This window comes from Meriones unguiculatus, chromosome 12 (genome assembly GCF_030254825.1).
Source record: "Meriones unguiculatus strain TT.TT164.6M chromosome 12, Bangor_MerUng_6.1, whole genome shotgun sequence".
Taxonomy (NCBI): Eukaryota; Metazoa; Chordata; class Mammalia; order Rodentia; family Muridae; genus Meriones; species Meriones unguiculatus.
The window spans coordinates 86,544,954-86,572,445 of NC_083360.1; the positions used below are offsets into that span (position 1 = coordinate 86,544,954).

Here is a 27,492-nt window from a genome sequence, read left to right on the forward strand (position 1 = left end):
AAATGTTGGAGCTGCAGACAAATAAATAAATATAAGGTGTAGGTATTCTCTTGAGAGTTGATCAAGCATTTTGAATAACACAAACCTTTTGTATTGCTTGCTAATTCCTGTATCTTGCATTTTCAAGTAAATTGTTTATGGTGTAATTCTGGTGGGAGAGGAAAGCAGTTAAAGCAAATTTTTATATTAATTGCATTTCATAACAGCTTTTTACAAAAATCTTCTGAGTGAGTAGGTTATCTGAATTAGCTACATAGTGTTTGTTGCTGCTGTAGTTTTGGATCTGCTCTCTAAGTGATGAAATAACTTAAAAGTTCATTAGATTTTTTTTCAACTATTATTTAGCCGCCAACAATAGTATGCAGCATCTGCAAAAAGGATGGCCATTCAAAAAATGATTGCCCAGAGGATTTCAGGAAAATTGATCTAAAGCCTTTACCACCAATGACAGCCCGATTTCGAGAAATACTTGATTTAGTGTGTAAAAGATGTTTTGGTAAGTGTTTGGTATTATAACTACTAAAAGTAGATTGTTAGAGATTGAATATTTTCTGGTTTAAAAACTTTCAGTTTTATTAGGGCAGCTTTTTTTTTTTTTTTTAGTAATAGAAAAGATCAAACATAGTTATCTACTAAATGGTGACCTTAGTCAGGATACTGTCTTAAATGCTAACGAAAATACAATTGAGTCCATATGTACTAGTTTTAAGAAATTTACACTGTGTAATTGCGTTATTTAATATTGTATTTATTAGTTCTTTATACTTACTGAAGAAAGATCAGTTAAAATTTAAACTAACTGGCATATTTCAAGCTTTCAATAACTATGAGGCTAGCATATGGATGGATACTGCATTGGAAGGTCTGGATAGAGAACATTTCTGTCTTTGCGATGTGCTTTTGGACAGTATTTCCCTTGCTGGATATAAGAAGACACTTGTGTAAATTAGCGTAATATAGCTAAATTTGGCAGTTTATGGTGGCACACCCTCTTAATCCTAGCACTAGGGAGGCTAAAATATTACTGTTAGAGATTTGAGGCTAATTTAGACTGCAAAGTGAGATGAGTTTAAAGCCAACCTTGGCTACAAAGCAACACCTTGTCTCAAATCAATTAGGGGTTGGCTCAGCCGTTAAGAACATTTGTAGCTCTTAAGAAGATCCAGGCTCAGCATCCGCATGGTGGTGCCCAGCCACTGGTGTGTGACTCCAGTTCCAGGGGTCCAGTACTCTTTACGGGCACCAGGTGTGCACGTGGTGTACCCAAATTCATGTAGGCAACACACTCATACACATAAAAAAAGCAGGTACAAGTAGGAGTCTGACATGGTCACATGCTATTTCTCTTTGGTAAGTACTCGATAGTGGAATAACTAGATCATGTTTTCTTTTTTGATTTTATTTTTATATTATATATACGAGTGCCTGAATGTATGTTCACCACTGTGCATGTGTGCAGTGCCATGGAGGCCACAGGAGGTTCTCGTATCTCCTGGAACTGGTGTTATAGATGGTTGTGAGCTGCTGTGTGGGAACTGAACCCTTCTGGAAGAACAGCCAGTGCTCTTTAACTGCGGAACCATCTTTCTGCTCCCACGGCATGTCATCGTCTTCATGCTCTTGCCCTCTTCTTCCTCTTCCTTTTTTTTTCTTCTTCTTCCTTTTTATTTATTTATTCATTTATTTATTTATTTATTTAGTTTTTTGAGGCAGAGTTTTTCTGGGTAGCCCTGGATGTCCTGGAACTCGCTCTGTAGACCAGGCTGTCCTCAAACTCAGAGGTCTGTCTGCCTCTGCCTCCCAAGTGCTGTGATTAAAGACGTGTGCTCCCATACCCAGCTGATAGCACGTTTTCTCTCTCTCCCCTTCCGTCCCCCCCTTCCTTCCTTTCCTCCCTTCTTCCCCCTCTTTTTGGTTTTTTTTTTTGAGACAGGGTTTCTCTGTGTAGCCCTGGCTGTCCTGGTCTCACTTTGTAGTCCTCAAACTCACAGAAATCTGCCTGCCTCTGCCTCCTGAGTGCTGGCATTACAGGCCTGGCTACGATAGCATGTTTTCTTAAGATGGTTTTATTAAGCTATAGTGTACTGTCTCTAATTAGTTACTTATTTCATTGTTTACTTACAGAAACCTTGTAGTTGTGGGTGTAATCTAATATAACTTGTTGGAGCTTCCGTGTCTGACATAACCTCATCACTGTGGGTTTTTATTAATTTTTCAGGTTTCTTTCTTTGGGAACCTCAAGATATTCTAGGCTCATTGAGTATATTTTCTGACTTAGTACTAAAATTGGATTTTTCTTGAAGGTTTCCTAATTTCTGTCATTAGAGAATAGTATTGGGATTCAAGATGAGAGTACAAGATGCTCTACTTTGTTGTTGTTTTGTTTTTGAGACAGTCTTCCTATGTAGCCTTGGCTAGCCCAACTCTGAGATTTGCCTGCCTCTGCCTCCTGAGTGCTGGGATTAAAAGTTTGTGCCACTACACCCATTATGCATTCTTAACATTATTGGACTGTTGTTGCTTTTAGGCTCTTTTAGAGCAAAAAATACATGTGTAAGTAGTAACCGGTGTAGGTGTGTGTATGTGCATACGTACTACAATTTTTTCTATATGCAGTCATTTATGTTAGCTGATTCTAAACATTTCATAGAATCTCAGATTCTGAACCATTACATTCTTCATTCTCTCTCCTTCTTAATGAGAAACCAGCTTCTTACAGTCTAGTACTAAAAAGTACTTAATGGTTGCATTTTAACACACCTGTATTAGCAACCTCAGAACTGTTGAACTGAACTCTTTGGAAACAACTTCATTCATCAGAATTGAGGCCTATATGTAGTTTCTTTTGGCCTAAACTTACAGCTTGTACTCATTGCGTTTTTTTCTCTTAGACTGTTACTTGTTTTTGTTTTTGTCTCCACAGCCCTGGCTGTCCTGTAGCTCACTCACTATGTAGACCAGGCTTACATTCTTTACCAGTACCTTTGCCCCTGAGTCGTCTCCTATCATTTTGTAAAAGTTGTAGACCTTAAAACAGTTTTATTTTTATTGATTTTTTTTTTTTTTAGTTTAGCCTTCAAAGTAATGGGTTTCCATGGAATCATAAATATATATTATCTGTACTTTGTTCTTGTTCACTTTGGTTTACTCTTGGTGATGCAGTGTTCCCTGGTCTTTTGTGATGGCATTTAATAATGTTAAGCTAAACTTTAGAGGAATCAACCTAAAAGAAAAATAGGTTCTTTTTGGCTCCAAATTTGAGAGTATTTAGTCTAGGACCTTTTGGTTCTGTCACTTTGTGCCTCTGCCAAGGCAGTGTATAATAGAAGTGTATTATGTCGCAGAAGGATTCCTGTCAGCCTCGCTGTGCAGAAGGGAAGAGGAGGTAGACAGGATCCTAGTATTTCCCCTCTTCCAGGGCACGTTTCCTGTGAATGGAAGGCTTCATACTATTGTTACACCTGTTAAACATTTCATCTCCGTAGCGTCTGGTTTAAGATCATGTCTTTAACTACTAACCCATAGCATGTATGTCAACTGTTCTTGATGAGGACAGGATTCATAGCCCCAAACCAAAAAAAGAAAAACAAAACAAAAACCCCAATGCTGTATTTCATCTATTTTTCTCATCCCTATAATACTCATATTTACCTTTTTATTATTATTACTATTTTTATTTTAAAAAATTATTTTATGGGTATGGGTATTTTGCCTGCAAGTATGTCTGTACACCAAATGTGTTCAGTGACCTCAGAGGCCAGAAGAGGGTGTTGGATGTCCTGGAACTTGAGTTACAGACACTTGTGAGCCATCTGGGTGGTTGGGATTGATCCTCAGTCCTATGGAATAGTAGCTAGTGCTCTTAAAGAGTTGTTTACTTATTTTATGTCTGAGTGCTCTATCTGCATGTGTGACTGAATGCCAGAAGAGGGCATCAGATCCCATTGCAGATGGTTGTGAGCCACCATGTGGTTGCTGGGAATTGAACTCAGGACCTCTGGAAAAGGAACCAGTGCTCCTAACCTCCAAGTCATCTCTCCAGCCTGTAGCCAGTGCTCTTAACCACAGAGCCATCACTCTAGCCTGATATATTCCCATTTATAAAAGTAAATACTGATTTAAGTAAATGCATTATTTCTGGTACTACAGAGTTTTGGGTATGAGTCTTTAGAGATGGGGTGAGGAGACAGTGTGCTTAAGACATTTGTATGATCCTGTTGGGAATGAAAAAGGAATGTAAATGAAGACTGGAAAACTTTAAGAACACCAGAAAATCATTTGCTAGTTTTTGGCAGGCAACTTAATAGAGTAAATAAGTTAAATTAAGGTGAGGTGTCAAGACTACAGGGAGGTTGAATAGTTTATAGGGAAAATAGGAATTTTTTTTTTTAAGTGGGTGCTTTGGTAACTGAACACTGCGAGATAGAGGAAAATGTGGGTGTGGGAAAGAGTTAAATGTCTGATGAAAACAGTATTAATTAGTTTCAAAAGGTAAATGAATATGGGGGAATATAGGGGATATTATGTAAAATATGCATTTAAATTTTTTTCTGTTTCCCTGCCCTTTCTCTAGTGTCTTTTATGGTTTTACCGTCATAGAAGTAAATAGTGAAAATATTGAGAGTAAAAATTTTAAGGTTGAAAACCTGAAGAAATTTTATAATCTATTTTTTTAATGTTTCCTTTTTTTTTTTTTTTAAATGTAGATGAATTATCACCGCCTTGCTCTGAACAACACAACAGGGAACAAATTTTAATTGGCTTGGAAAAGTTTATTCAGAAAGAATATGATGGTATGTCACAGGCTAAACGTTGGCTGTTACTGTTCCTGTAACCACATGGCTTTGAGTTTGATTGACCTAAAATGTTTACTAACTGTTATATGATAATACTTTTCTAGTTTCTGTGGCTGTATCACTAAATGCTGCTCTCATGAGTACATGTAAGAGGGTATAGCAGTCAAGTGAAATAAATATAAATATATTAGTAAATAGTAATGCCTGGGGATAAAAGAAGTAATAGGTTGTATAGTAAATCTCATGAGGCAGCATTTAAGTTGAGTCCGCATAATATGAAGGAACAAATTACACAAATTTCCAAGGAGAGATCATTATGGAAAGAAAGGGTAGATACTAAGACTTAGATTATATCTGACATGTTTAAAGACCAATTGGGAGTCTAGTGTGATTGTGTCCAATGTGCAAGATAGGCTGTAAGAGCTCATAAAGATAGCCTAAGGATTATAATATTAGAACCTTTTGGACGTTGGTAGAAGGACTTTTAATAAGAGCTATGTAGAATTTTAAATGCTAGGATCTCAGTAAACACTACAGCTGCAGCACTGTTTTTAAAAGTACAAGCGAGAACGTTGCAGAGAACTCTGACCTAGTGCAGATGAAGCTCACTAGTGGGGGGAGTAAGTGCTTAGTGTTGGGAAAACTAATAGGAATTGCTGCAGTGTGTGTGAAGGCAAGGACAGAAGGAACCCGGGCATGCTCTGAAGGCTTTTGCTCCAAAATAGCAGGACAGTTTTTTAGTGTGAGCATAGAGAATCAAGAATTTTATGATCAAATATTTTTAGGAAAGATTATTTATGGTTAAATAAATATATAAGCTATATATTTATATAGTTATATAAATATAATGGCTCACTTGATAAGTGTTTGTAAGCATGAGGACCTGAGTTTTTATTCCCAGAAGGCAGCGTAAAAACACAGGGCACAGGGTCTGGGGAGACGACTCAGTGGCTGAGAACACTTCTTCCTGGAAACCTCCATTCGGTTCTCATGTTAGTGTCTCAGGCTCTGGATGGTTCAACACTCTTTTGGTCTCTACAGGCATGCACACATGCTCATGCACGTGTGCTCACATTTGTAATCTACTGGGGATCATAGATGAGCCTCCTGTCCCTGCTGCTCACTGGTCAGCTATCTAGCCAAATTTTTGGGGTCCAACAATTGTAATTCTGCCCTTTTCCTTTTAAATAAAACTCACATCCAGTTTTATTTGACCATAATAGCTTCTTTTTTATGAATATATTGTATATTTGAACAATAAAGTCTCACGACTTAGAGTTTTTATATTGAGAATACTTTAAATAATATTTTAGTAGACTTTAAGCAAAACTCATAAAAATATGAAACTCCTAGGCTAGTGAGATAACTCATTGGGTAAAGATGCTCAGCCTAATAGTGACAATGATCCTTTAGACCCATGAGGTGACAGAGACAACCAACTGCCATGAATTGTTCTCTGCCCTCCACATGAGTTCTAACACATATACACATACAAATAAAGTTTTAAAAATTAAAAATACAGGACTGCGTTACAAATTTACCTTTGCACAGAGGCCTTGCTTATGTCTGTATTATTCCAGTATTGGTTTATGTGCTGCTGAAGTGAACACTTGTACCTCCTTTTATCCTTCTTAGTTTTCACTGACATTTAGTCAATACATGCATAAAAGGATTGTTTTCAGTATGTGATTTTTTATCTAACTACATATTAAGGGCCAACGAGATGGCTCAGTAGAGAAAGGCACTAGCCACCAAGTCTGGTAATCTGAGTCCAGTTTCTGGAACAGACACAGTGGAAGGCGAGATGCACCCCACAAATTGTCTTCTGTCTGCATGTGCACATTGGCATGCCCTACTAATAAAGAAATAAATTAATTAAACCTTAGTTACAGCTCATTTGAGGGAGTGTTGGTGAAGAACTCTCAAATGAGAATGAATAACATGGTTTATATCTATTGAATTAGAAAAATTAACTCTATATATTGAGGTGATACGTGATACTTTAAAAGTTTTTGAATGCTACACTGAAAGAACTAGTTTAGTTTTAAAAGATGAGTTATCAGATACTGAGCTTAACCTTCGGTACTGGTTTTGAAGAACAATGGTAGGTGATAGGTAGTTTAGTGGGAAGAAGCTGAAGAAGGTCTTAGTGATAACTTAGGCTGCCCAAGCAGAGTACTGAGGATCACATACATTTCTGGTGAGCATCTAAACAGATGATGACACTGTTTGCTGAGAGTTGGTGTATTAGTTGCTTCTCTTCTGGCTTTGCAATTAATGTTAAGAAAGGATGGAAGGATTTATTTTGGCTTACAGTTTCAGGGATTAGAGTTTCATGGCAGCAGGAAATGGTTACAGTGTGTCCAGTTAGGAAAGCAGAAAATGATGAATGTTCAGCACAATTTCTCCTTTTTATTAAGTCCATGGAATCATATCCCTCACATTACAGGTGGGTTCCCCATGTCAGTTAGGGTAATCTAATAGTCTCTCACAAATGTGCCTAGACATCCCCCCTAAAACTGACCATCAACTTTACCGATCGCAGATGGGATTATAGGAATAATAGTAGGTCTGAGCGAAGTAGGTAGTGAAGACATGTTGAATTTAGGAAATGTTGAAGAAAAGCAGTCAGCTGCTTGGGTGTGAGAACTTAGGCAAAAGACCCTGGGGTTGGGTGTTTTGGAATTAGTGTCTCACTTTGTGGATGATAGATGACCCTCTAATGTACTCATTGCCTTGTCTTCCTGAGCTTAGAAAAGGCAAGACTGTGCTTATTTGGTTCTTCTAAGAATGGATTTGGATTCCGTGATAGTGATCTGGATATTTGTATGACTCTGGAAGGCCATGAAAATGCAGAGGTAAGAGTTAGTATTTGGAAGGGCTTTAAAATTTTTTGTTTAATGGTGAATTTTTTAAAATTTTATTCATGATATTTATTGTACATCATATCATTTTTTATCAGTGTGCTAGTAGTGTTTGAGATGTAACAGTGTTAACATCACTTTAGAAGATACTCAGACTCAGCCACAGTGTAAATCTGTTTTGTTAAACATATTCAGACTTAAAATAAGTACATTTACCATTCATGGTTTTCTATCTCTCTCTCTCTCTCTCTCTCTCTCTCTCTCTCTCTCTCTCTCTCATTTTTTGAGGCGTGGTATCTTTGTGTAGCTTTGGTTTTGTAGACAAGGCTGGCCTCAAACTGAACAGCGATCTGCCTGCCTCTGCCTCCCTGAGTGCTGGGATTAAAGATGTGCACCACCGTGACCAGCTATTCATCATATATTAATGTAACAGCTAGGTCTTTGAGACTTACAAGTGTCTAGTAATGAATTGGGTAAAAAAATTAGTTTACTGTAAGTTGCAAGTTTTTCATTAGAACCAACTAGGTGGCACTTCTCTTTGGTAGTAAGCATTAATTTTGGTGCGTATGTTATGCATGTAAATAGAAAATACAGGTAGTCTAATTTGTAAATGGATTATATTTTTTTAAAATTACAATTTGGGGCCACTGATAATCTTTTCCATACAAGCAGTATTATAAATGTTGAAGGTTAGAAACTTTATTTTGGGTGGGATGGGAAACTAATATTTACTGAGTTGCTGTATAGGCTTATCTTTTTTTCATTTTTAACCAACATTGAGGTAGATATTAATTATTCCATTTCAAAATCAGACTGATGCTTTGAAAGACAAAATAGGGGGCTATTGAGATAGTACAGCAGGTAAAGATGCTTGTTTTTAAGCCTGATTACCTGCAATCGATCCTAGTATCTGCATGGTGCAAGGAGGGAACTAACTTCAGCAAGTTGACCTCTGACCTCCATTTGTGCCATGGAGTTCCCACTTCATATAAGTAAACAAACAAACAAACATTAACAACATGAGCAAAAAAGAAATAAAAGAAAAACTGCTTTAGTATTAAAGGCGTTCTCCGCCACTGCCTGGCACTGCTGACTGCTTAGTCACAGGTTGTGTTATTCTGTAGCAACTCTGTAGGGCTGGGTCATAGAGTAGTAGTTTGAGGCTGGGGGATGTTAAGGATCAGTCATGCAGACAGTTAAGACTTCCTTCAGAATTTGATTGTAGATTTGTCTAAATTCAGTGCTTTTGTTCTTAATCGTTACAGTGTTGCATCTTACAGCTATATCTTACAAATACGCTAGTTGGTTTTGTAGAGAGAATGATTTACAATAGCTGTGCTCTTTTGTTTTGTTTTGAATGTATAGAGCAGTGAAACAGTAAGTAAACAGAATAGACGTTCTGCTTGGAACCTGTGTCAACGGGTCCTGCTGTTTTGGTTACCCAGACTTCTCTGGTAGTTTCTGTTGGACTATATCTGATTGAACACTTTTTTTTAATGTATATATATTTTATTTATTATGTGTACACTGTTCTATCTGCATGTACACCTGCATGCCAGAAGAGGGCACCAGATCTCACTATAGATGGTTGTGAGCCACCATGTGGTTGCTGGGAATTGAACTCAGGACCTCTGGAAAAGCAGCCAGTGCTCTTTAACCTCTGAGCCATCTCTCCAGCCCCGTGATCGACCACTCTTAGTATTGTTTTTGTTTTTTTTCCTGCTTAGTATTTTATTCTTTTTCCTTTTTTTTTTTTTTTTTCCTGTGCAGTCAAGGTTTCTCTGTGTAGTCCTAGAACTCACTCTGGAGACCGGCTGGATCCTTTATCTTCTTTTTCCTCTCCTGTCTTTATTTTAATTCTCTATGTTATTCTTTTTCTCCTACCTCTTATAGTTTTAATAAATTCACTCATTCAAAACCCAAAGAATGGATATCATAGATAATTTTCTGTAAAACAAAATTCTGATATTGAAAATCATTTTACTCTTTGCATGCTTTAGACTTCAGGCCAGGTGTGAATGACCTTGTGATCTTCCTAGAGTGCAGATCAAACTCACTTAGACTGGAGAAAGGCCCGAGAATCTGCGTTTCTGCCCGGCTCCAGGTTTACATTGGTGATGTGGGTCAGCTGTTACTTAGTTCACAAGGTTATACAGCTCATTATGAGTAGACATTTTAAGTTATTAGTATTAAGTGCTTTGGTTAAAGTATAATTTACAGTTGGAAAAAAGAATTTTACTTTCTTAATTATTTTTCCAGAAATTAAACTGTAAGGAAATAATTGAAAATTTGGCAAAAATTCTTAAGAGGCATCCAGGTAAAATTTTGTATCTTACCTTTAAGACAAAAAATACTTTGTAGCATTATAAAAATTAATTAAATGCTTGAGTTTTTGTTTCCCCTACCCTTAGGTTTAAGAAACATTCTGCCTATAACTACTGCCAAAGTGCCTATCGTAAAGTTTGAACACAGACGGAGTGGACTAGAAGGTGACATCAGTTTATACAACACCTTGGTGAGTTTCTCATCGTAGGTCCAGGTATAATTGTACTTTGCATTTTTAATAAAAATTGTTTTTAATATTTTTGATATTAAAATATACCTACATTCTTTTCTCTCTTCCTTTCCTCCTCCTCTTTCTATCCCCCTTGTTTTCTCCACAAATTGGTGGTCTCTTTCTTTGCTGTGTATGTATATATTTATACATATGTATTTATGTATATTCCAGTCTATCTGTCCAGCTTGCTCAGTTTGTATAAAGTTACTTGTATGTATATGATTTCAGAGCTGATCAGTTGGTCTCAGATAACCAGTTTGGGGTCTTCCCTGGGGAAGACCATTTCCTCTGTTCTTAGCATTCCTTGGTTGGCCTGTAGAGATTTCCCGCCTTCATGTTAAGTGTCTGTTGGTACAGTCCTTGTTCAGGTTTGTTCGGATGGCCATGTTGATGAGATGTCATGGATGTCGCTTCTCTGACATTTCTAGCAAACGTCCTGCTCCTCTGGCTCTTAAATTCTTCCTGTGTCTGCTTCTGCTACAATTTCTGAGCCTTAGGTTCAGGAGTTGTGTTGTACGAGGATCAGTTAGGACTGGAATTCATTCACATAGTTACTTTTTCTCTACATTTGATTTGTTGTGGTTTTCTGTAATGCTCACCATTTGTTACAAGGAGATGTTCCTATGATGAGTGAGTCCTATATCTTCTCTGGGTAGATAGATAAATCTTTAGAATGTAGTTAGGAATTATGCTGCTGTAGTGACGGGGTTCTCTTCTAAGATTCCTCAGTTCACTGGCCCCCAATGCCAGCTTGGATTGGCTTCTTGTTGAGCTGGCCATAAGTCTGATGAGAGAAACATTGGGTGCTGTCAAGGTATATGTACCACTATTGCACCCTTCATACGGTGTCATGATGGTCATTATTTTAGTTCATAGGCATCATAGCTACATGGAAATATTGGGTCCTTCTCCCTTGGAAGCCCATTTTTGAATGGGTTTTTTTTTCTACATCTTGAATTCCTTATATGTTCTAAATATTAATCTTTTGTCAGATTTACAGATGGCAAATAATCTCTCATCATGTGGGCTTTTTCTTCACTTGATTATTTCTTAGGTGCACAGAAGCTTTTTCGTTTTATGAAGGCCTCGGTGTTTGGCTCAATGTCCTGGGCAAGTGGGAAAGTCCTCTGTTACGCCCACATCCTGTAAGGCACTGTTCGTCTTTTCTACTAGTAGTTGTAGCACAAGACGTTTAGGTCTTGGAGTTAGTGTTTGTGCCAGGTGACAGAGGCTGGCGTTATTTTGCTCTTCTGCATATGGGCGTCCAGTTTTCCCAGCACCATTTGTTGAAGGTGCTGTCTTCTCTCCCGTTTATCCTTGTCAACTATTAGATGGTTACAGTTAGACATACTCATGTTTGGCTCTTCAGTTTTTGTTCCATTGTCTACATGTCTTTGTGTGTGAGCGTGTGCCAGTACTATATTGTTTTTATTCTTATGGCTGTGTAGTGTATCTTATGTTCTGAGTCCTTCCAGTAACATTTCTTTTGTTGAGGATGAATTTTTTTTTTTTGGCTTTCTTGTGTTCTTTTGTGTTTTCATATGAAGTTCAGGATAGTTTATTTCTGTAAAGAACAAAGTGGAAATTTTTATTGGGTTTGAATTGAATCTGTACATGATTTTTTGTAGAAATTAATTTTCACAATCTTGATTTCATGTCTAGTGTGGTATCTTTTTCTTCAGAGATTTAAAGTTCCCACTGTAGAAATCTTTCGCCTCTTTGGCTAGGTTTATTCTGAGATATGTTATTTGATTTGAGGCTGTTGTAAATGTGAATGTGTCTGTGATCTTCGCAGTATATTTGTTGTTGGCAGATACTAGCCATCTGACAAGTTGACAGATAGGCTTCCCCAGCAGGAAGATAGCATGATCACATAGGTGGTTTGCAGTGGATATGCTGATTACCTCAGCAGTTTTGACAAATGTGGGAAACCTGACAGTATAATTTATGATAGTGGTGGCGCTGTATTCACACTTTCCCTTATTAAATTAAAAAACATCAACAGATTATTGTTTAAAATTTTCAACTGATCTATGTAAGAAAAAAGTATTTTACTGTTTTGATACTAATTTCAGAGTAGAATTGGTTTGTTTGACTAATTGGTGGGCAGTTTGAAATCGTGATATACTATTTACAGTATAGTGTATCTTTTTACCTGATTAGTAATTTTAGTTAACACATATTAAATGATTTAAAATATGTAATTATTTTTCAGGCTCAACATAACACAAGAATGCTAGCTACTTACGCAGCTATTGACCCTAGAGTCCAGTATTTGGGATACACTATGAAAGTGTTTGCTAAGGTACTTGCAAAGACGCGAAATTGTCTGTCCTGGTGTAGTACTTGTGATGTTAAAGTGAAACATACTGATGTTAGACTTGTGAAAGATAGTATCACTTTTATTATTTACTTTTTTCCTTCTCTAAGATAGGGTCTTGCTGTGTTTCTTGAACCCAGGTGATCTTCCTGTTTTAATCTCCTGAGATATACCTGAGCTCTTATTATATAGTTCTTTAATATATTTATGTTTTTAAATTTATTTTTGTTATAGGGTCTTACTTAATAGCTAGAGCTGTCCTAGAACTTGCTGTGTAGACTAGGCTGGCCTGGAACTCACAGAGATCCTTCTGCCTTTGCCTGTACTACCATGCCTGGCTGGTACCTGAGCTTTTATAAAAAGATAGCTTCCAAGTACTCAGGGAGGCAGAAGCAGGAGAATCTCTGTGAGTTCCATGCCAGCCTGGTCTATAAAGTGAGTGTAGGAGAGCCAAGGCTATACAGAGAAACCCTGTCCCGGAAGATAGATAGATAGATAGATAGATAGATAGATAGATAGATAGATAGATACATAAATATATACATACATACATACATACATAGAAACCCTATCCCGGAAAAGAAATAGATAGATAGATAGTTACATACATACATACATGTATACACACATACATAGAAAGAATGAATTAAGGAAGAGAACTGATCCACAAGCTCCCAGGAGAAACCCTGCCTTGGAAAACAAACAAGTAAATAAATAAAAATTTAAAGAGGTGGCTGATTCATAAGCTCCCAGGATTTTTTGTCTCTGCTGTTCAGTGCTGGGTTCATAGGTACATGCAGTCTTATAAAGCTTTTATGTGGAAATTGGGAGGGTTGAACTCTGGCCCTCTTGCTTTTCACAGCAATTGTTCTAATCTACTGAGCTTTTATTTTATTTTCATTTAAAGTGGATATGTACTACTTTGTGTGGATAGCTCTAATACTTTTCTCCTAAACTTTACTGATAAACTTATTTTTCATGTTTTGTTATCATAACTATTTCAATTTTAAAATCAATTTCTTTGTTATTTTGCACATTTTTGGAGGGTTAATACTAGGTCATTAAATTTGATTTGCTTCTGTTATTTTGATATTGCCTAACTGTTCTTTATAGAGTTTGTAGTACTTTTAAAGAGTTGTTAATGCTTTTAATCCCAGCACTCAGGAAGCAGAGGCAGGTGGATCTCTGAGTTAGAGACCAGCCTGGTCTATATAGTGTCAGGCTAGCCAGGGCTGTCAAAAATAACAGTGGTAACAAATTTTGTGTGCATGAATGTTTTGCCTGCATGTATGTGTGGCACCCTTGGCCTGCTTGCTGTCTTCAGAGGTTAGAAGATAAGCGTTGAGTGCCTTGGCTCTAGAGTTGCATTTTGAAACGAGACTATTAATTTTTGCTTGTATTCACTGTCTTTCTCAGCGCTGCGACATTGGAGATGCATCTCGGGGGAGTTTATCCTCTTACGCTTATATCCTTATGGTGCTGTACTTTCTGCAGCAAAGAAAGCCACCAGTTATCCCAGTTCTGCAGGAGGTGAGTGTTCAAGGACATTGTGAAGCTCAGAGCATACTGCCTGTCACCTGTAGTTTCAACACGTGAGAGGCCAGAGTGTGATTATAAGAATTTCAGGCTAGCCTGGGTTACATAGTGTGTTTCAGGACATCCTAGGCAACTGAGTAAGAACTGCCTTAAAAAGAGCTATTACAGTTATTCTTGGGCAAACCATGGATTTAAACAGGAGAGCTTGCTGAATTCATGATACCATAAGGATTTTTTTTTTCCCATGAATGTTAGAAGTTTTTTTTGTTTGTTTGTTTTTTGTTTGTTTTGTTTTGTTTTGTTTTTGTTAAAGTGAATGCTATAATTACAATAGTGAACCTTTTAGAAAATTTTACTATTGGAGTGTATTGACTGCCAGAAAAATGTGAGGTAACTGGAACTGTTGAGTATGTTCTGTAATATTTAAAAAATTTGTGGTCTTAGACTATTGCAGATCTCTGAATTTTAGATCTGTGTAGTCTGCAGAGTGAGTTCCAGGACAGCAGGGTTATTTAAAGAAACCCTGGAAGAAAATTGCAGTTATGTATCAAGTTCCTGTAGCTTAGCACAACCTCATACTTATTATAGGCTCTCGCATGGAAGTACATTTCGTCTCTTCCTCCTCCTGCTTGATAATGAAGCTTTATGCATTTCTGTGTGTGCTTTAACAACCTTGAGAAGCTCCTTATTTTCTAAACTCAACTTAGTTAAACATAAAGATGCACAGTGAAAGATTATTATGTTCATATTTACCAAGGTTTGGCGACTCAGCCAGCTTTGTATTTAGTTTATGCTCTCTGAAAGAGGTGTAAAACAGTTCGTAATTTCCCATTTGTTTCTCCTATTCTGGGTACAGAGTGGATGAGTTGGCATTAGAGAAGCTCTAGTCTGTCTTCTTAGAAGCATAACTGTTTAGATGTGGGAGAGGAAACATTTGGAAAACCACTTCTGTGTAGTCCTGTTGTTCTTGAGCCTTGTGGCTCACAGAGATTCACTTGTCTCTGCCTTCCAAGTGGTGGGATTAGAATCGTGCGCCACTATGTCTAGCCGGAAAACCACATATTCTGTTCTCAAATAATCTACATGATGGAAAAGAAGAAATGACAGAATACTAAGCCATGTGACATAAATATCTGATAGCCATCCTAAATTTTCAAATAGTCTCGTGATTGACGTGATTTTAGCATGTTAATCAAAAAGCTTCCCTTTTTAAACAATTAGTAGCAGGGAAATAAAAATTAAATATTTTTTCCTAGGTAAGAATTCCTAACTAAATATTATATTGGCACTATTATGTATTTGTATATAAGAGTTTTTGTGGTGCTGAGAATCAAACCTACAGCTTCATACAAAGTAGGTGAGTACTGTACCACTCATATTCCTAGCCAAAAAAAAAAAAGACTATTTTCTTGTTATTTTTAAGATCACAGCAAAATTGAATATGAAGAGATTTTTCATACAACCCGCATCTTGTCAGGCACTTCCTCCTTCCCCATTATCAACCTTACCTGAGTAATACATTGTTAAAATTCCTGAATTTAGAGTGACATATCATAGTCATACCAAATCCATAGTATACATTGGGGTTCTTTCTTGTTATATCATGTAGATTTGGATAAATACATAATTGTATGTACCTTGTTATTACACAATACAGTGTTTCCTGAACTTGTCTTTGTCTAAACAGCTCTTCCTTCCAACTTTGGTTAATCGTGGATCCTTTTAATATCTCCATGATTCTGTCTTTGCACAGACTATCAGAGGTGGAATCAGTCACACCCAGTGTCTGCCTTTTCTAATTATGAGTCAGTGCCACATTAATATAGTGAACTGAGACTGATAGCCTATAGGAAGTGCTTCATTTAGGCTGATGATTCTAGGGAGTAGAGTTCAAGGTTAATTGGCCCCTTTCTCTCTTACCATGTTCCGTGTGTGGTGGAGCAGGCCACATATATTATGAGCTAGGAAACATACTCTGAAACTGAGGTTCCACAGTCCACTGTAGTACCTGTCCACAATAACCTAATGTTGAAGACCAGCTTCAACAGTCAGGGTAGACTGAGGCACTGTTACCTAGAGTCTGATTGATCGATCATTCATAGATTTTCTGAGGGTACAAGGCTTGATTTTCTGTACCGGAACTGCTTATAGCCAGCAAAAATTAAACAAACAAACAAATAAATAAATAGAAGAAAGAAAGGAAGGAAGGAAGGAAGGAAGGAAGGAAGGAAGGAAGGAAGGAAGGAAGGGAAAAGAATCTCACACACACCTTTAGACTTAGAAGATGAAGCAAGGCAGGCTCCAACAATCTTCAAAACTTTATTTTTTCTCCCACAGCTTATATATCCCAGCAAAATCTTTCAGGAAGTATAAAAATTACAATGTGATTATAGTCAATTTTTCTTCAAGTGAAGTATTACAATATAATGAGTATATGTAGAAAAAAATGTTCAAATATTTTATGTATTATGAATGAAGAAAACAAATTTTTCTCAAGAATCCACACAGGTTTGTAACTAAGCAAACGGTTACAGATTAACAAAGTGCGTTGTGGTAAATTTAAAGGGTTTGACCTAATAAATGTTTATTATTAGGGTATCATTATTCCAGTGGTATTCCTTAATCCGTTGTCAGTCAAATAAAGACAGACACTTGTTGTACTTTATAACATAGACTTTACCTGGGGCATTGCAGATGTTAACTCTCTAAACTAACTCACCTCCCAGCCCCAATCCTGAGCTACCTCCCATCCATGGTCCCCAAATACCTATTAATGTTCTCCATCTCTATCCACACTGATCTGGCCATGTGTTCTTTTCCCACCACACTAACCCACGTTTTCTTTTCCTCTGATCCTGTCTTCTCATCCTTCTCTCCTCCTGGTCCTTAGACCCCAGCCTGTGAACTCCACACTCCTCCTCCTTCTGCCAGACCCCAGCTTCAGCATTGTTTATCAACCATCAGCTTTAAATTAGGTGGAGCAAGATTTACACAAGGACAGGTATACATGAGAATGTGCTCCTTTGAGCAGGGACAAGATCTTGGGGCTGAGTAATTAACATTAAAATACATAGGACCAGTCTAATCCCCAACAAAAGTGTAAGCAAAGAAGAAATTTTTTTCAGCCACTTTGTCTTTACTAGCAGAATGTAATTTGCAGTTACAAAGAATTACCTTAAAAAGTAGTCTTATAAAAATCTAAAAAGGATGACAGATCTAAACTTTTATGTAGAAAACAATCAAACAACCATTTCTACTTTAAATCCTCAAGGTACACATTATTCATTAACAGTTTTTATTAAATCATATCAGAAAGCTGAAGGCAAAAATGGGTACAAGAAATTAATCATCACCGTGAATACCAGCCCAGCTTCAGTGAGAGTCAGTCAGCCAGTGCTTGTTGATACTATTGTTCTTGATCCCTAACCTCATAGAGTCACTAGCTCAACTATCATTTTTTGTTTTCATTTCTTTAATTACTTTACAGCATGGTACCTGCCTCCTTCCTCCTTTCTTCCATTCCCACACTCACATTCCCCTCCTCTCATGTTCCCCCCTCTTCTCAGAGAAGGGTAGGCTCCCCAAAGGGTACCAACCCATCTGGTACCCGTCTGGGCACATCCAGTCAGTAACAGCAGGACTAAGCACATCCTCTCCCACTGAGGCTGGAGAAGGCAGCCCAGCTAGGGGAAACGATCCAGAGGCTGGCAGCAGATCCCATTGTTAGGGGACTCACATGATGACCAGGCTGCACATCTGTTACATATGTGTAGGGGGTCTAGGGCCAGTCCATGCCTGCTTTCTGGTTGGTGGTTCAGTCTCTGTGAGCCCAGGTCTCTCTATATATCCAGTATGCTCCTTAAGTTCTAGCTGGAGCAATAAGACAACTAAACGAGACCAATGGGACAGAATTTGGAAGAAAGAAGTCAGAATATTCTTATTAGCAGATGATATGATAGTACACATGAGTGATCCCCCAAATTCTAGAGAACTCCTACAGCTGATAAACACCTTCAGCAAAGCGGCTACATAAAAAATTAACTCAAAAAGTCGGTAGCCCTCCTTTATATGATTGATAAATGGGCTCAGGAAGAAATTAGGGAAACGACACCTAGCTCAACTGTTAAGATGTACTTTTCACTGGGCAGTGATGGCACAGGCCTTTAATCCCAGCACTTGGTCGGCAGAGGCAGACGGATCTCTGTGAATTCAAGGCCAACTTGGTCTACAAAGCTTGTCCAGGACAGTCAAAGCTACACAGAGAAACCCTGTCTCAAAAAACAAAACAAAAGATGTACTTTTCTGAACTTCATATTGTTCTCTACATCAGAGCCATTAACAAAAATATTTTAATCTATCCTTGATAACAATATATTTTTCAAAATTCTTTCTAAGGGTGGTAGTCATTGCTAACAATCCACATATCTAAGTCCTTTCTCAGGGTGGTGGACGAGTCACTAACCTACTCTAGAAGCAATGCTTGGAAAAGATCAAGCACTATGAAGGGCCAGCAATACTGCCCAGTGAGGGGGATACTGCCCAGTGAGGGGCCGGAAGGTAGAGTTTCTAGACAGCTCATAGAGAATGAAGGCTGTGGTAAGTGCAAGGGCACCCAGCTGTGATCCTCCAAAACAGCATGAAGTCCTCAGGACACATAGGGCTTTGCCTTCCTGAGGCACACCCATCACGTTTGTGCTAATTGGTGGGCCTGCACTGTTGAGTTCTAAAGTTGTTTTGCTGTTTGTCCTGCGTGGCTCTTGACAAATAATTTCCCATAAAAGCATAATAAGATCTTCATAGCAGCATCTTGGTGATCAAGTCTTTAACAGATTGGCCCAGTTTCATTTCTGTACTATGCTAAAATATTCTATGAAGGTGCTGGAGAGATGCTCAGTGGTTGTTCTTCCATAGGACCGAGGTTCAATTCCCGAACCCATATAGCAGCTGACAACTGTCTGTGGCTCCAGTTCCAGGGGATCTGATGCCTTCACACAGACATACATGCAGAGAAAATCACAGTGCACATTAAATAAAACTAAGTAACTAAAAAAAAATTCTAACAAAAATGTAGCTTAGGGAGTTTTAGGCTTTAATTTTTTTTAAACCTACTTTATTTGGGGTTCCTTATCTCTGTCTTCTCCACCCCAATTAATCCCTTCCAACACCCCAGCACAAGGTAGGAGAAAAGGAACATTAGTGTAGACAGGGCCTGAGTTCTCTTTAGCTGCTGCCTGCTGGTTAGGTTGTCAGGTTCCTTGTGGAAAGTCCAATCTTCGTTTCAGGAGATCTCCAAATTCTCATCAAACTGCATCAACAGCAATGAGCAGCAGCATGAGGGGAAAGAAAGAAAAACATCTTATGCAGAGGGCATGGTTTCCACCAGCTGAAAATGTTGTGGATGTAAACATGTTTTTGTTTTGATCCCAGGTGTAGGATGTGGGACTGATGCAGACTGTCCCCAGCAGCAAACTATTTGCCTGGTACAGGCTCAGAGAGGGGCTCTTTGCCAGCTGCAGATAGTTTAATTCTGAGGACTCTGCCAGAACCGGGAGAGAAAAAGGGGACTCTGAGAAAAAAGAAAGCTGCTGGTGCTCCCCTCAAGCCCAGGAAGATTATTGAGACACAATGCCAGTCCTCTGTGAGAGCAGCTCATGATTTTAACCACTACTGAATCATCTCTGCAGACCTGGTCTTCGGCAATTTTGTTTTTGTTTTTTTTTATACAGGGTTTCTCTGTGCAGTCTTGGCTGCCCTGGAACTCACTCTGTAGACCAGGCTGGCCTTGAACTCAGAGATCTGCCTGCCTCTTCCTCCCAAGTCCTGGGATTAATGGCATGTGCCACCACTGCGGCTGCAGATTTTTTAAAGTGTCATATATTACAAGGAGGAGATTGGATTCAGGGAGTGGGCAAGCATGAGGGTCAGGCAATGACTAGGAAGAAAAATACCAATTAGCTCCAAGGAGAAGCAGAGAAAGGCTTTTTGTGCCTGTGCAGACGGCTGCGCACAGCGCCACTGCCTAGCTCAGCTGTGCCACAAGGAGAAGAAGCCTTTTCTTATCAGGTTAATAGCTCATAGAAGATTGTTTGTTCTTATTGTTGTGGTTTTTGTTTGTTGTTTAAAATTTTATGTTAAATTTATAAAGGTTTCCTATGTAGTCCTATATACAGCAGACTGGTCTTGAACGTTGGTGTTTTGTCTGCTTCTGCTTCCTGAGTGCTAGGAGTTAGTCCTGGACTACCATGCCCAGCTGTGGGGATACAGATTTTTGTGTTGTCCAGGTTTCTCTTGAACTCCTGAGTTTATGTGATTCTTGTCAATTTGGAAGTTGTGTGCTACTGTGCCTGATTTTACTTTCATTTTCATTTATGGGTACTGAGTTCTTTTTTGGAATCTAGTGATAGTAGTATGACTTTTCTTCTTTTTCTTGTTTAATGTGATAGATTATTTTGATTTTTATATGTTGAACCAGTCTTGAATACTTGGGGTATATCTTACTTGGTCTTGATGTATAATTATTTTGAAACATTGTTGGGCTGTTTTGTTTTTTTTTCCCTTTTTGTTTGTTTTTCGAGATAGGGTTTCTCTTTGTAGCCTTTACTGTCCTCGAATCACTTTGTAGACCAGGCTGCCCTTAGATTCTGTTTGTTTTTTTTTAATATTATTAGGCATTGATTTAGATGTGGTTTTTTGTTGTTTATTTGTTTGTTTAAATTATACAGGCTTATTCAGATTTTTTTCCTTGTGTGCATTTTGGCAAAATATATCTTTTTAAAAATTGGTTTAGCTGGGTGTATATATCATGCTTGTAATTGAAGCACTTTGGGAGACTGAGGCAGGAAGATAATGTGACGCAATGCCAGTCTGGGCTACAGAGTGGAACTCTATCTCATAAGACAAGCAAAGAAGTAAAGCCTGGGGACAGCTCATCTGGGAGAGTGTCTGCCTGATAGGCATGAGTCAGTGTTTGATTCACAGTACCACATTCACCACCATGTAGGGTGCATGCCTGTAAGCCCAACACAGAGGAGAAAGAGGCAGAAGGATCAGAAGTTTAAGGTTGTTCTGGGCTATTCACTGAGTTTAAGAGCAGCCTGCACTGTCATGAAACCAAGCAAGCATGAAAGAAAACAAAAAAGCAGAAAGGAAAGAGAGGACTAGTTTATGGAGGTTACTGAATTTGGGAATATGGAGTTTATAGCGCTGCTTTTATTATTTATGGGTTCTGTAGTTTTTCTTTCTAAGTTAATTGATATTCCTGGTCCTTTCACTTCCTTGCTGGTAGTGATTGTGGGGTTCTTGCTTTGTTTTGTTGTTTTTTAACAAATGTTTGCCAAATAATTTTGAGGTTTAAGTTGTTGGATTTCAGCCTCATTGCCCTTCCCTGCAGTCATGGAACATTGCTATCTAGAAGCTGGAGAACAGGTTAATGGGCCACAGAGGGTGTGCATCCAGGTTCCAGATTCTGACTTCTACTGCCAGCATTCCAGAGAAATATTTTACTTACCTGTTAGTGAGGGTTTTATTTCTGTGAAGAGATACCATGACCTTGACAGGGCTTAAAAAGAAAAACGTTTAATTGGGGCTGGTTTACAGTTTCAGAGGTTTAGTCAATTATTGTCATGACAGGAAGCATGTAGGCAGACATAGTGCTAGAGAAGGAGTGAGAGTTCTGTGTTTTGATTGGCAGGCAGCAAGACTATGCCACTCTGGGCTTCGCTTAAGCCTAGGAGCTCCACAGTGACACACTTTCTCCAGCAAAGTCATACTTCCTAGTGTTGTTCCATACGGGCTAAGCATTCAAACACACGAGTCTTTGCCTGTCTTGCCAGGAGCCAAATTGGGAAATTCAGAATTGTTTTTTTCTGATTCTAGAAGATACTGTCTCCATAGGCCCATTGTCCATGTCAACTTTCTCCCTCTCATCTAAACTCAATCCATGATCTTTCCCCACACATGTTGAGTAAGGTTTGAATCTGTATGCTCTGTGTCCTCTCATGAGTATTGGCTTTTATTTCTTCTTTTTTGTTTTGTTTTGAGACTGGGCCACTCAACACAGCTTTCCTGGAACTTACAGTAGACCAGGCTGGCCTTGAACTCACAGAGATCCGCCTGCCTTTGCTTCCTGAGTGGTGGAATAAAGTACTAAGCTTGGCTTGGCTTTCATTTCTTAGTGTCCAGAAATAACCTGTATTTTTTATTTTCCTGCCAACGGAAACATAGTCTGGTCTCCAGGTTATAGACAGTGTCCAGGACAATTAAGGCACATGCTGGTAGTAAAGAAGACTGTTGGGTTGTCTTATTACCCTCATTGTGTCATGAGCTCAGGACACAATATTAAGCAGCTCTCTGTAATGATGGATGCTCCCTATAGAACTTCGTTTGTTTTGTTGAGAGAGAGTCTCGCTGTGTAGTTCTGGCTGCCCTGGAACTCACTATGAAGACCAGGCTAGCCTCGAATTCACAGAGTTCTGCTTGCCTCTTCTCCTGAGTGCTGGATTGAAGACATATGCCTGGCTTTCACTACAGAGTTTTAAAATTTTATCATAAATTAATTAGACCTGTCAAAATGTATGTTTTATGTTTTTTCTTTTAGCAGCATATGATTAACATGAGTGGACCACAGATTTTATTTTTACAGTGTTCTCTGTGTGATCTCTCATGGATTAGTAAGCATGAGCTAATGTGTGAGGATGTGTTACTTGGGCTTAGAACTTAGTCAGACTCTTTAGTATAAGCTTCAATAAGCTGCCGAATCTCCATGACCCAGAGTTCATTATCAGTGCAAATGTAACACTGTGGACAGAGAGCTGAGGCTGATAAAGTTCAAGGTTAAAAGCCTGTCTTAAGAGACAAAGCCAAACAGAATGTAATAGTAGTGTTTCTAGTATTGTCATACAGAGCAGAGACGCTGAGGTGGTGCATGATGGGTGCCTGTCTGATTAGCAGGAGGCTTATAAGGTCAAGCCTGGGAAACAGCAGTTCCAAACTACCCTGGCCACGTGATAACACCTTTCTTCAAAAGTTAACGCATAAAAGCAAGCTGGGTATGTACTCACCTGTAATCCCAGTCCTCAAGAAAGCCAAACCAGGGGATCTCTCTGAGTTCCAGGCCAGCCAGGGCTACACAGTGAGACCCTGTCTCAAGCAACCTAGTGAATGAAACCCAGAAATGGAATGCCTTTTAACAGTAGATCTTAAAATAGATGTTCATAGTGATGGTTGTTTTAATTATTCTCTTACCATATTTTGTTAATAACAAAATTATTTTTATTGTTGGGAAAAATACAATTCTGTTATCCAACTTAAACGTTCCCATTATCTGTTTTTACGTTCCCATTATCTGTTTTTAAAATTTCTTTTACTCTTTGAGATTATAATATAATTACAGCATTTTCCCCTTCCCCTTTCTTACCCCAGACCCTCCCATGTATTCTTTGCTCCCTTTCAGATTCATGGCCTCTTAAAATCATGCTGTCATTCTTATGCAGAGGCCATGCTGATTTTCTCTGTGTCACTTCAGTTTTAGTATATATACTGTTGAAAGAGAACACCCCGTGCCTGTTCGACAGACTGTCACTGTTGCAGTGACGCAGCCGTTGGACCCAGTGTGATGAGTTCTGATTGTTGTTGACACTGAGAGCGCTAGGCTGACATGTACACTTTTGCTTTTACCCCTTTTTGCTTGTCATAGGGTTTTCCGTGTCACGGTATTTAAGTATTGGCTACTGTCTCAGATTGTAGTTTCAATTTATGGTTATATTTAATAACATTAATTATCTCTGCCTTCATTTTGAATCAAATCTAGATTTAAATGGCTAGTTATTAAGCTTTAGTCTGGATTTTGTTTTGTGGTACTTTGTATTGATCCCAGGACCTTCTTCATGCTAAGCAAGTGCTATACCAATGAGCTATATCTCAAGTTCCCTTATAATATTAGATATTTTATGACTTTATAATTTTTATGTTAGGTTACAGATAGTATATTTATGACAACCTTGCTAACTTGCTGTGGCTACCCTGTCATTATTCTGCTTCTGTCTACTGAGTAGTTGGGGTTTTAGGAATGACACCACACTATGTTCTGGCTTTTGGAGTGTTAGATTGTCTTGGTAGTACTGGGATTGAACCTCTAGGTGAGGGCTTTACCACCAAAATTAACTCTTCGCTCTTCGCAGGGTTCTTTTGGTTGATGAACAATAATACATTCAGGTCAAAAGGAACTTTCTTAAGCAGAGTTTTGTTTTTGTTTTTGTTTTTTTTTTTCTGTTCCAGCAAATCATAAGTCCAAGAAAATTCTTAACATAAAAATTAACAGTAAAAGAGATTTAGGAGTATTGTTATTAGTTGATTACATGAAAACTTATGCTTTCTTAAACTATATCAACTGGAAAAATAAATTTAATCAGAGAACCTTGAGGACATTATGCCAAATGAGGTAAGCCAGTTAATAAAGAGACATAATATTTTATTCCAATTAGTAATTAAAATAATCAAATTCGTAGATAAAGTAGAATGATAGATGGTAGTTGCCAGCAGCTGGGAAAGGGAAGCGTGGAAAATAACAGTTTAACACATACAGAGTTGTAGTTTTACAAGAAAAAGAAAAAAGACTGAATGGCTGTTGATGGTAGCTCAGCACTGTGAATGTACTTAATGCCAACGAACAAGTATTTTAAGATAATATATTTGGCTTTAACACAACTAAAAATAAAAATAAAAATTTCGTATATGAGTAGATCATAAATATTATAATAGTAAAATAGACATGGGAATGGTCAAATTTCTTACACAAATGCAATTTTTTTTTTTTGGTACCAGGGCTTGAGCCTGTGTCTTCCATGCTAAGCAAATGATACTAGCTACGGACCACATCCCTAGCCTAACATCTAATCTTAAATGATACATCAGCCTTTTAAATATTTCACTCTTTTTGAGTTGTGAGCTTTGGGCCTTGTATATGTTAGGCAGATATCTACTACTGATGTACAGCTCCAGTTGTGGAGCTTTTCTGCATCCTTCATACCATCCTGGGATTACAGGAACACACTGCCATGCTCTGCTTTCCCTGCAGATTCCCTGAGGCAAGTGCTTCACCAGCTGAGCCATCTCCCCAGTCCCCAAGTCTTTGCTTCTTTTGTTTGATAAAATACCAGAACGTACACTGAACAGTTTTGGGTGACTGTATTTGTTTAAATTATATATAAGTATTCCAGAGCTACTTAATTAATCTTTGTAAGCTCTGTCTTTAACATACAGAATGTATTCAGTCAACAGTCTCTTTCTGGTAAGCGTTGGTTTAGTGAGCTTTTGTGCTTCACTATAAGGCTATAGCTCTTTTGACCACAAGAATCTAAACCTGAGAATAAAATCTGAGAGGCCAGACATACAGGAGTGTAAGCTACTTGCCTTCAAATAAGGGTCACAAGGATTAACTTATCAAGTGATTGTAAACATTTTCGGTTTCATTGTATTTTGCCCTCATTGTTGTATGTATGTTGGGAGAGGTAATGAAAGGGAAAGAAAGCCATGTTATGTTTAAAATACTTATATACCTGGGCTGGCAGCAGAGGTGGTAGCACATGCCTTTAGTCCTGGCACTTAAAGCAAAGGCAGGCAGATCTGAGTTCAAATTTAGCCTGGTCTACATAGTGAGTTCCGGGTCATTCAAAGCTACATAGGCAGATCCTGTCTCAAAAACTCACAACTACATAGGTAAATAGATAAAAACAAATAATAAAATTAATAATTCACATCTGTTTTTTTTTTCATGTGTGAGTTTTTTAAAGTAAGTTTTTGGATGGTGGAGAGATGGCTCAGTGGTTAAGAGCTCTGTTTATTCTTCCCGAGGACCTGGGTTCGATTCCCAGCACCCACATGATACCTAACAACTGTCCCTACCCCCACTTCCAGGGCATCAAATACTCTCCTGCTCTCTACAGGTACTGGACACACGTGTGTTACACAGACATATGCAGGCAGGACACATAAAATAAAAATAAATGTTTTGTTTCGAGGCAGGGTTTCTCTGTGTAGCCTTGGTTGTCCTGGAACTCAAGTTGTCTAAACCTTCCCCGCCCCCCACCAAAAATTATGTTTGGGGATTCTCAAGATGGCTTAAGCAGTTAAGAGTGTTTACTGCACTTGCAGAGGACTCAAATTCAGCTCTTAATACCCTCTGCGCTTACTTGCACAAGCACCTCTACATTAGTAAATATATAAACTACTTGTGTAGTTAATGTGAACTTTTATTTTTGCTGGGTTAACCTTATGGAGGTTTATGGGGATAATTAGCCTTGACCATTTGTATGTAGGCCTGAGACTAGAGATTAGTTTTTGCTGATTCTGAAGCAATACTGTGCACCTTTCCTTTGTGTGGAGTCATTTATGAACCTGTAGAAAAGCAGGTCACAAAGGCTGGGCATGTAGCTCACGTGGTGGCGTGCTTAGCGTGCTTGTCTAGTATGCAGAGAGCCCTGGGTTTGGCCTAGTATTGGAAAGCAGCCATTGTGCCCTATTTCTGTAAATTCAGGACTCAGGAGCTAGAGGCAAGATCACAGGTCAGCCTGAGCTACCTGATGACACCTGTCTCATAAAATGGAAAGAAAATCACAGAATTGCTTGTGGTAGTCAATTGTGTCTGAAGCAATCACTTTATTTTTTTTTTCTCATAAAATAGCATTTCTTAGTCAAACATAGTGACACATGTCTGTTACCAGCTATTCTGGATACTGAGGCAAGAGTATTTAAAGTTTGAGGCCAGGTTACGCACCTTAATTAGAAGGATTCATAATTTGTTTATAAAGATGTCAGGAAAAGCTACCTAATTTTTTATTAAACATATCTGATATTTAACTACTTTTTAGCCTTATCTGATATTAATAACATAAAAGGAACTAGGTAACAGTGATATTGTTTTCCTTTGGATATATGATCAATATTATCTATTATATCTACATTTATAATTTTTAATGAAACTTCTTTTCATTTTCTTTGATTTTACTTAATCTTAGCCTGTATGTATGCATACGTATGCATACAAATGCATTTTGATAGGTTGAACAGCGTCAGATAATATTAAATGTTTTTGGAGAGGCTGATAGTCTTAAGATACACTTTCTTAACTTGGTTTTACATATATTTCATTAAGTACTTAGCATCAAGTTATAACATTCTAGTGTTTTTCCTGTAGATAAATTCTAAAGTGATAGGTCTTTGTAGGTCTTTAGGTTAGATAACTTGAAATCTAATAATTATATTTTTTAATGCAGATCTTTGATGGAAAACAGATTCCACAGAGAATGGTTGATGGATGGAATGCTTTTTTCTTTGATAAAACAGAAGAACTGGTAATTTTTGTATAATTTTTATATTATAGAATGCTCACTGATGTTAGGATTTCCATAGTTTAATAATTTT

The 27,492-nt window shown here is 38.0% G+C and overlaps 1 protein-coding gene and 1 non-coding gene across 8 annotated transcripts in view; one reads left to right on the forward strand and one right to left on the reverse strand.

Moving 5' to 3' along the window:
- The window catches only part of Tut4 (terminal uridylyl transferase 4), a 101,786-nt gene that overhangs the window by 53,578 nt on the left and 20,716 nt on the right, over positions 1-27,492 (forward strand). For all 7 annotated transcript variants that reach the window (XM_021661046.2, XM_021661031.2, XM_060366097.1 and 4 more), the window contains 8 exons: positions 346-496; positions 4,707-4,793; positions 7,551-7,654; positions 9,920-9,977; positions 10,072-10,175; positions 12,433-12,522; positions 13,954-14,067; positions 27,345-27,422. In XM_021661046.2, the coding sequence (XP_021516721.1) occupies positions 346-496; positions 4,707-4,793; positions 7,551-7,654; positions 9,920-9,977; positions 10,072-10,175; positions 12,433-12,522; positions 13,954-14,067; positions 27,345-27,422 (786 nt within the window). The remainder of the gene's footprint in view (positions 1-345; positions 497-4,706; positions 4,794-7,550; positions 7,655-9,919; positions 9,978-10,071; positions 10,176-12,432; positions 12,523-13,953; positions 14,068-27,344; positions 27,423-27,492) is intronic.
- LOC132646961 (U6 spliceosomal RNA) lies at positions 23,519-23,625 on the reverse strand. Its single transcript, XR_009585283.1, has one exon. It is a non-coding gene; the product is annotated as a U6 spliceosomal RNA (small nuclear RNA).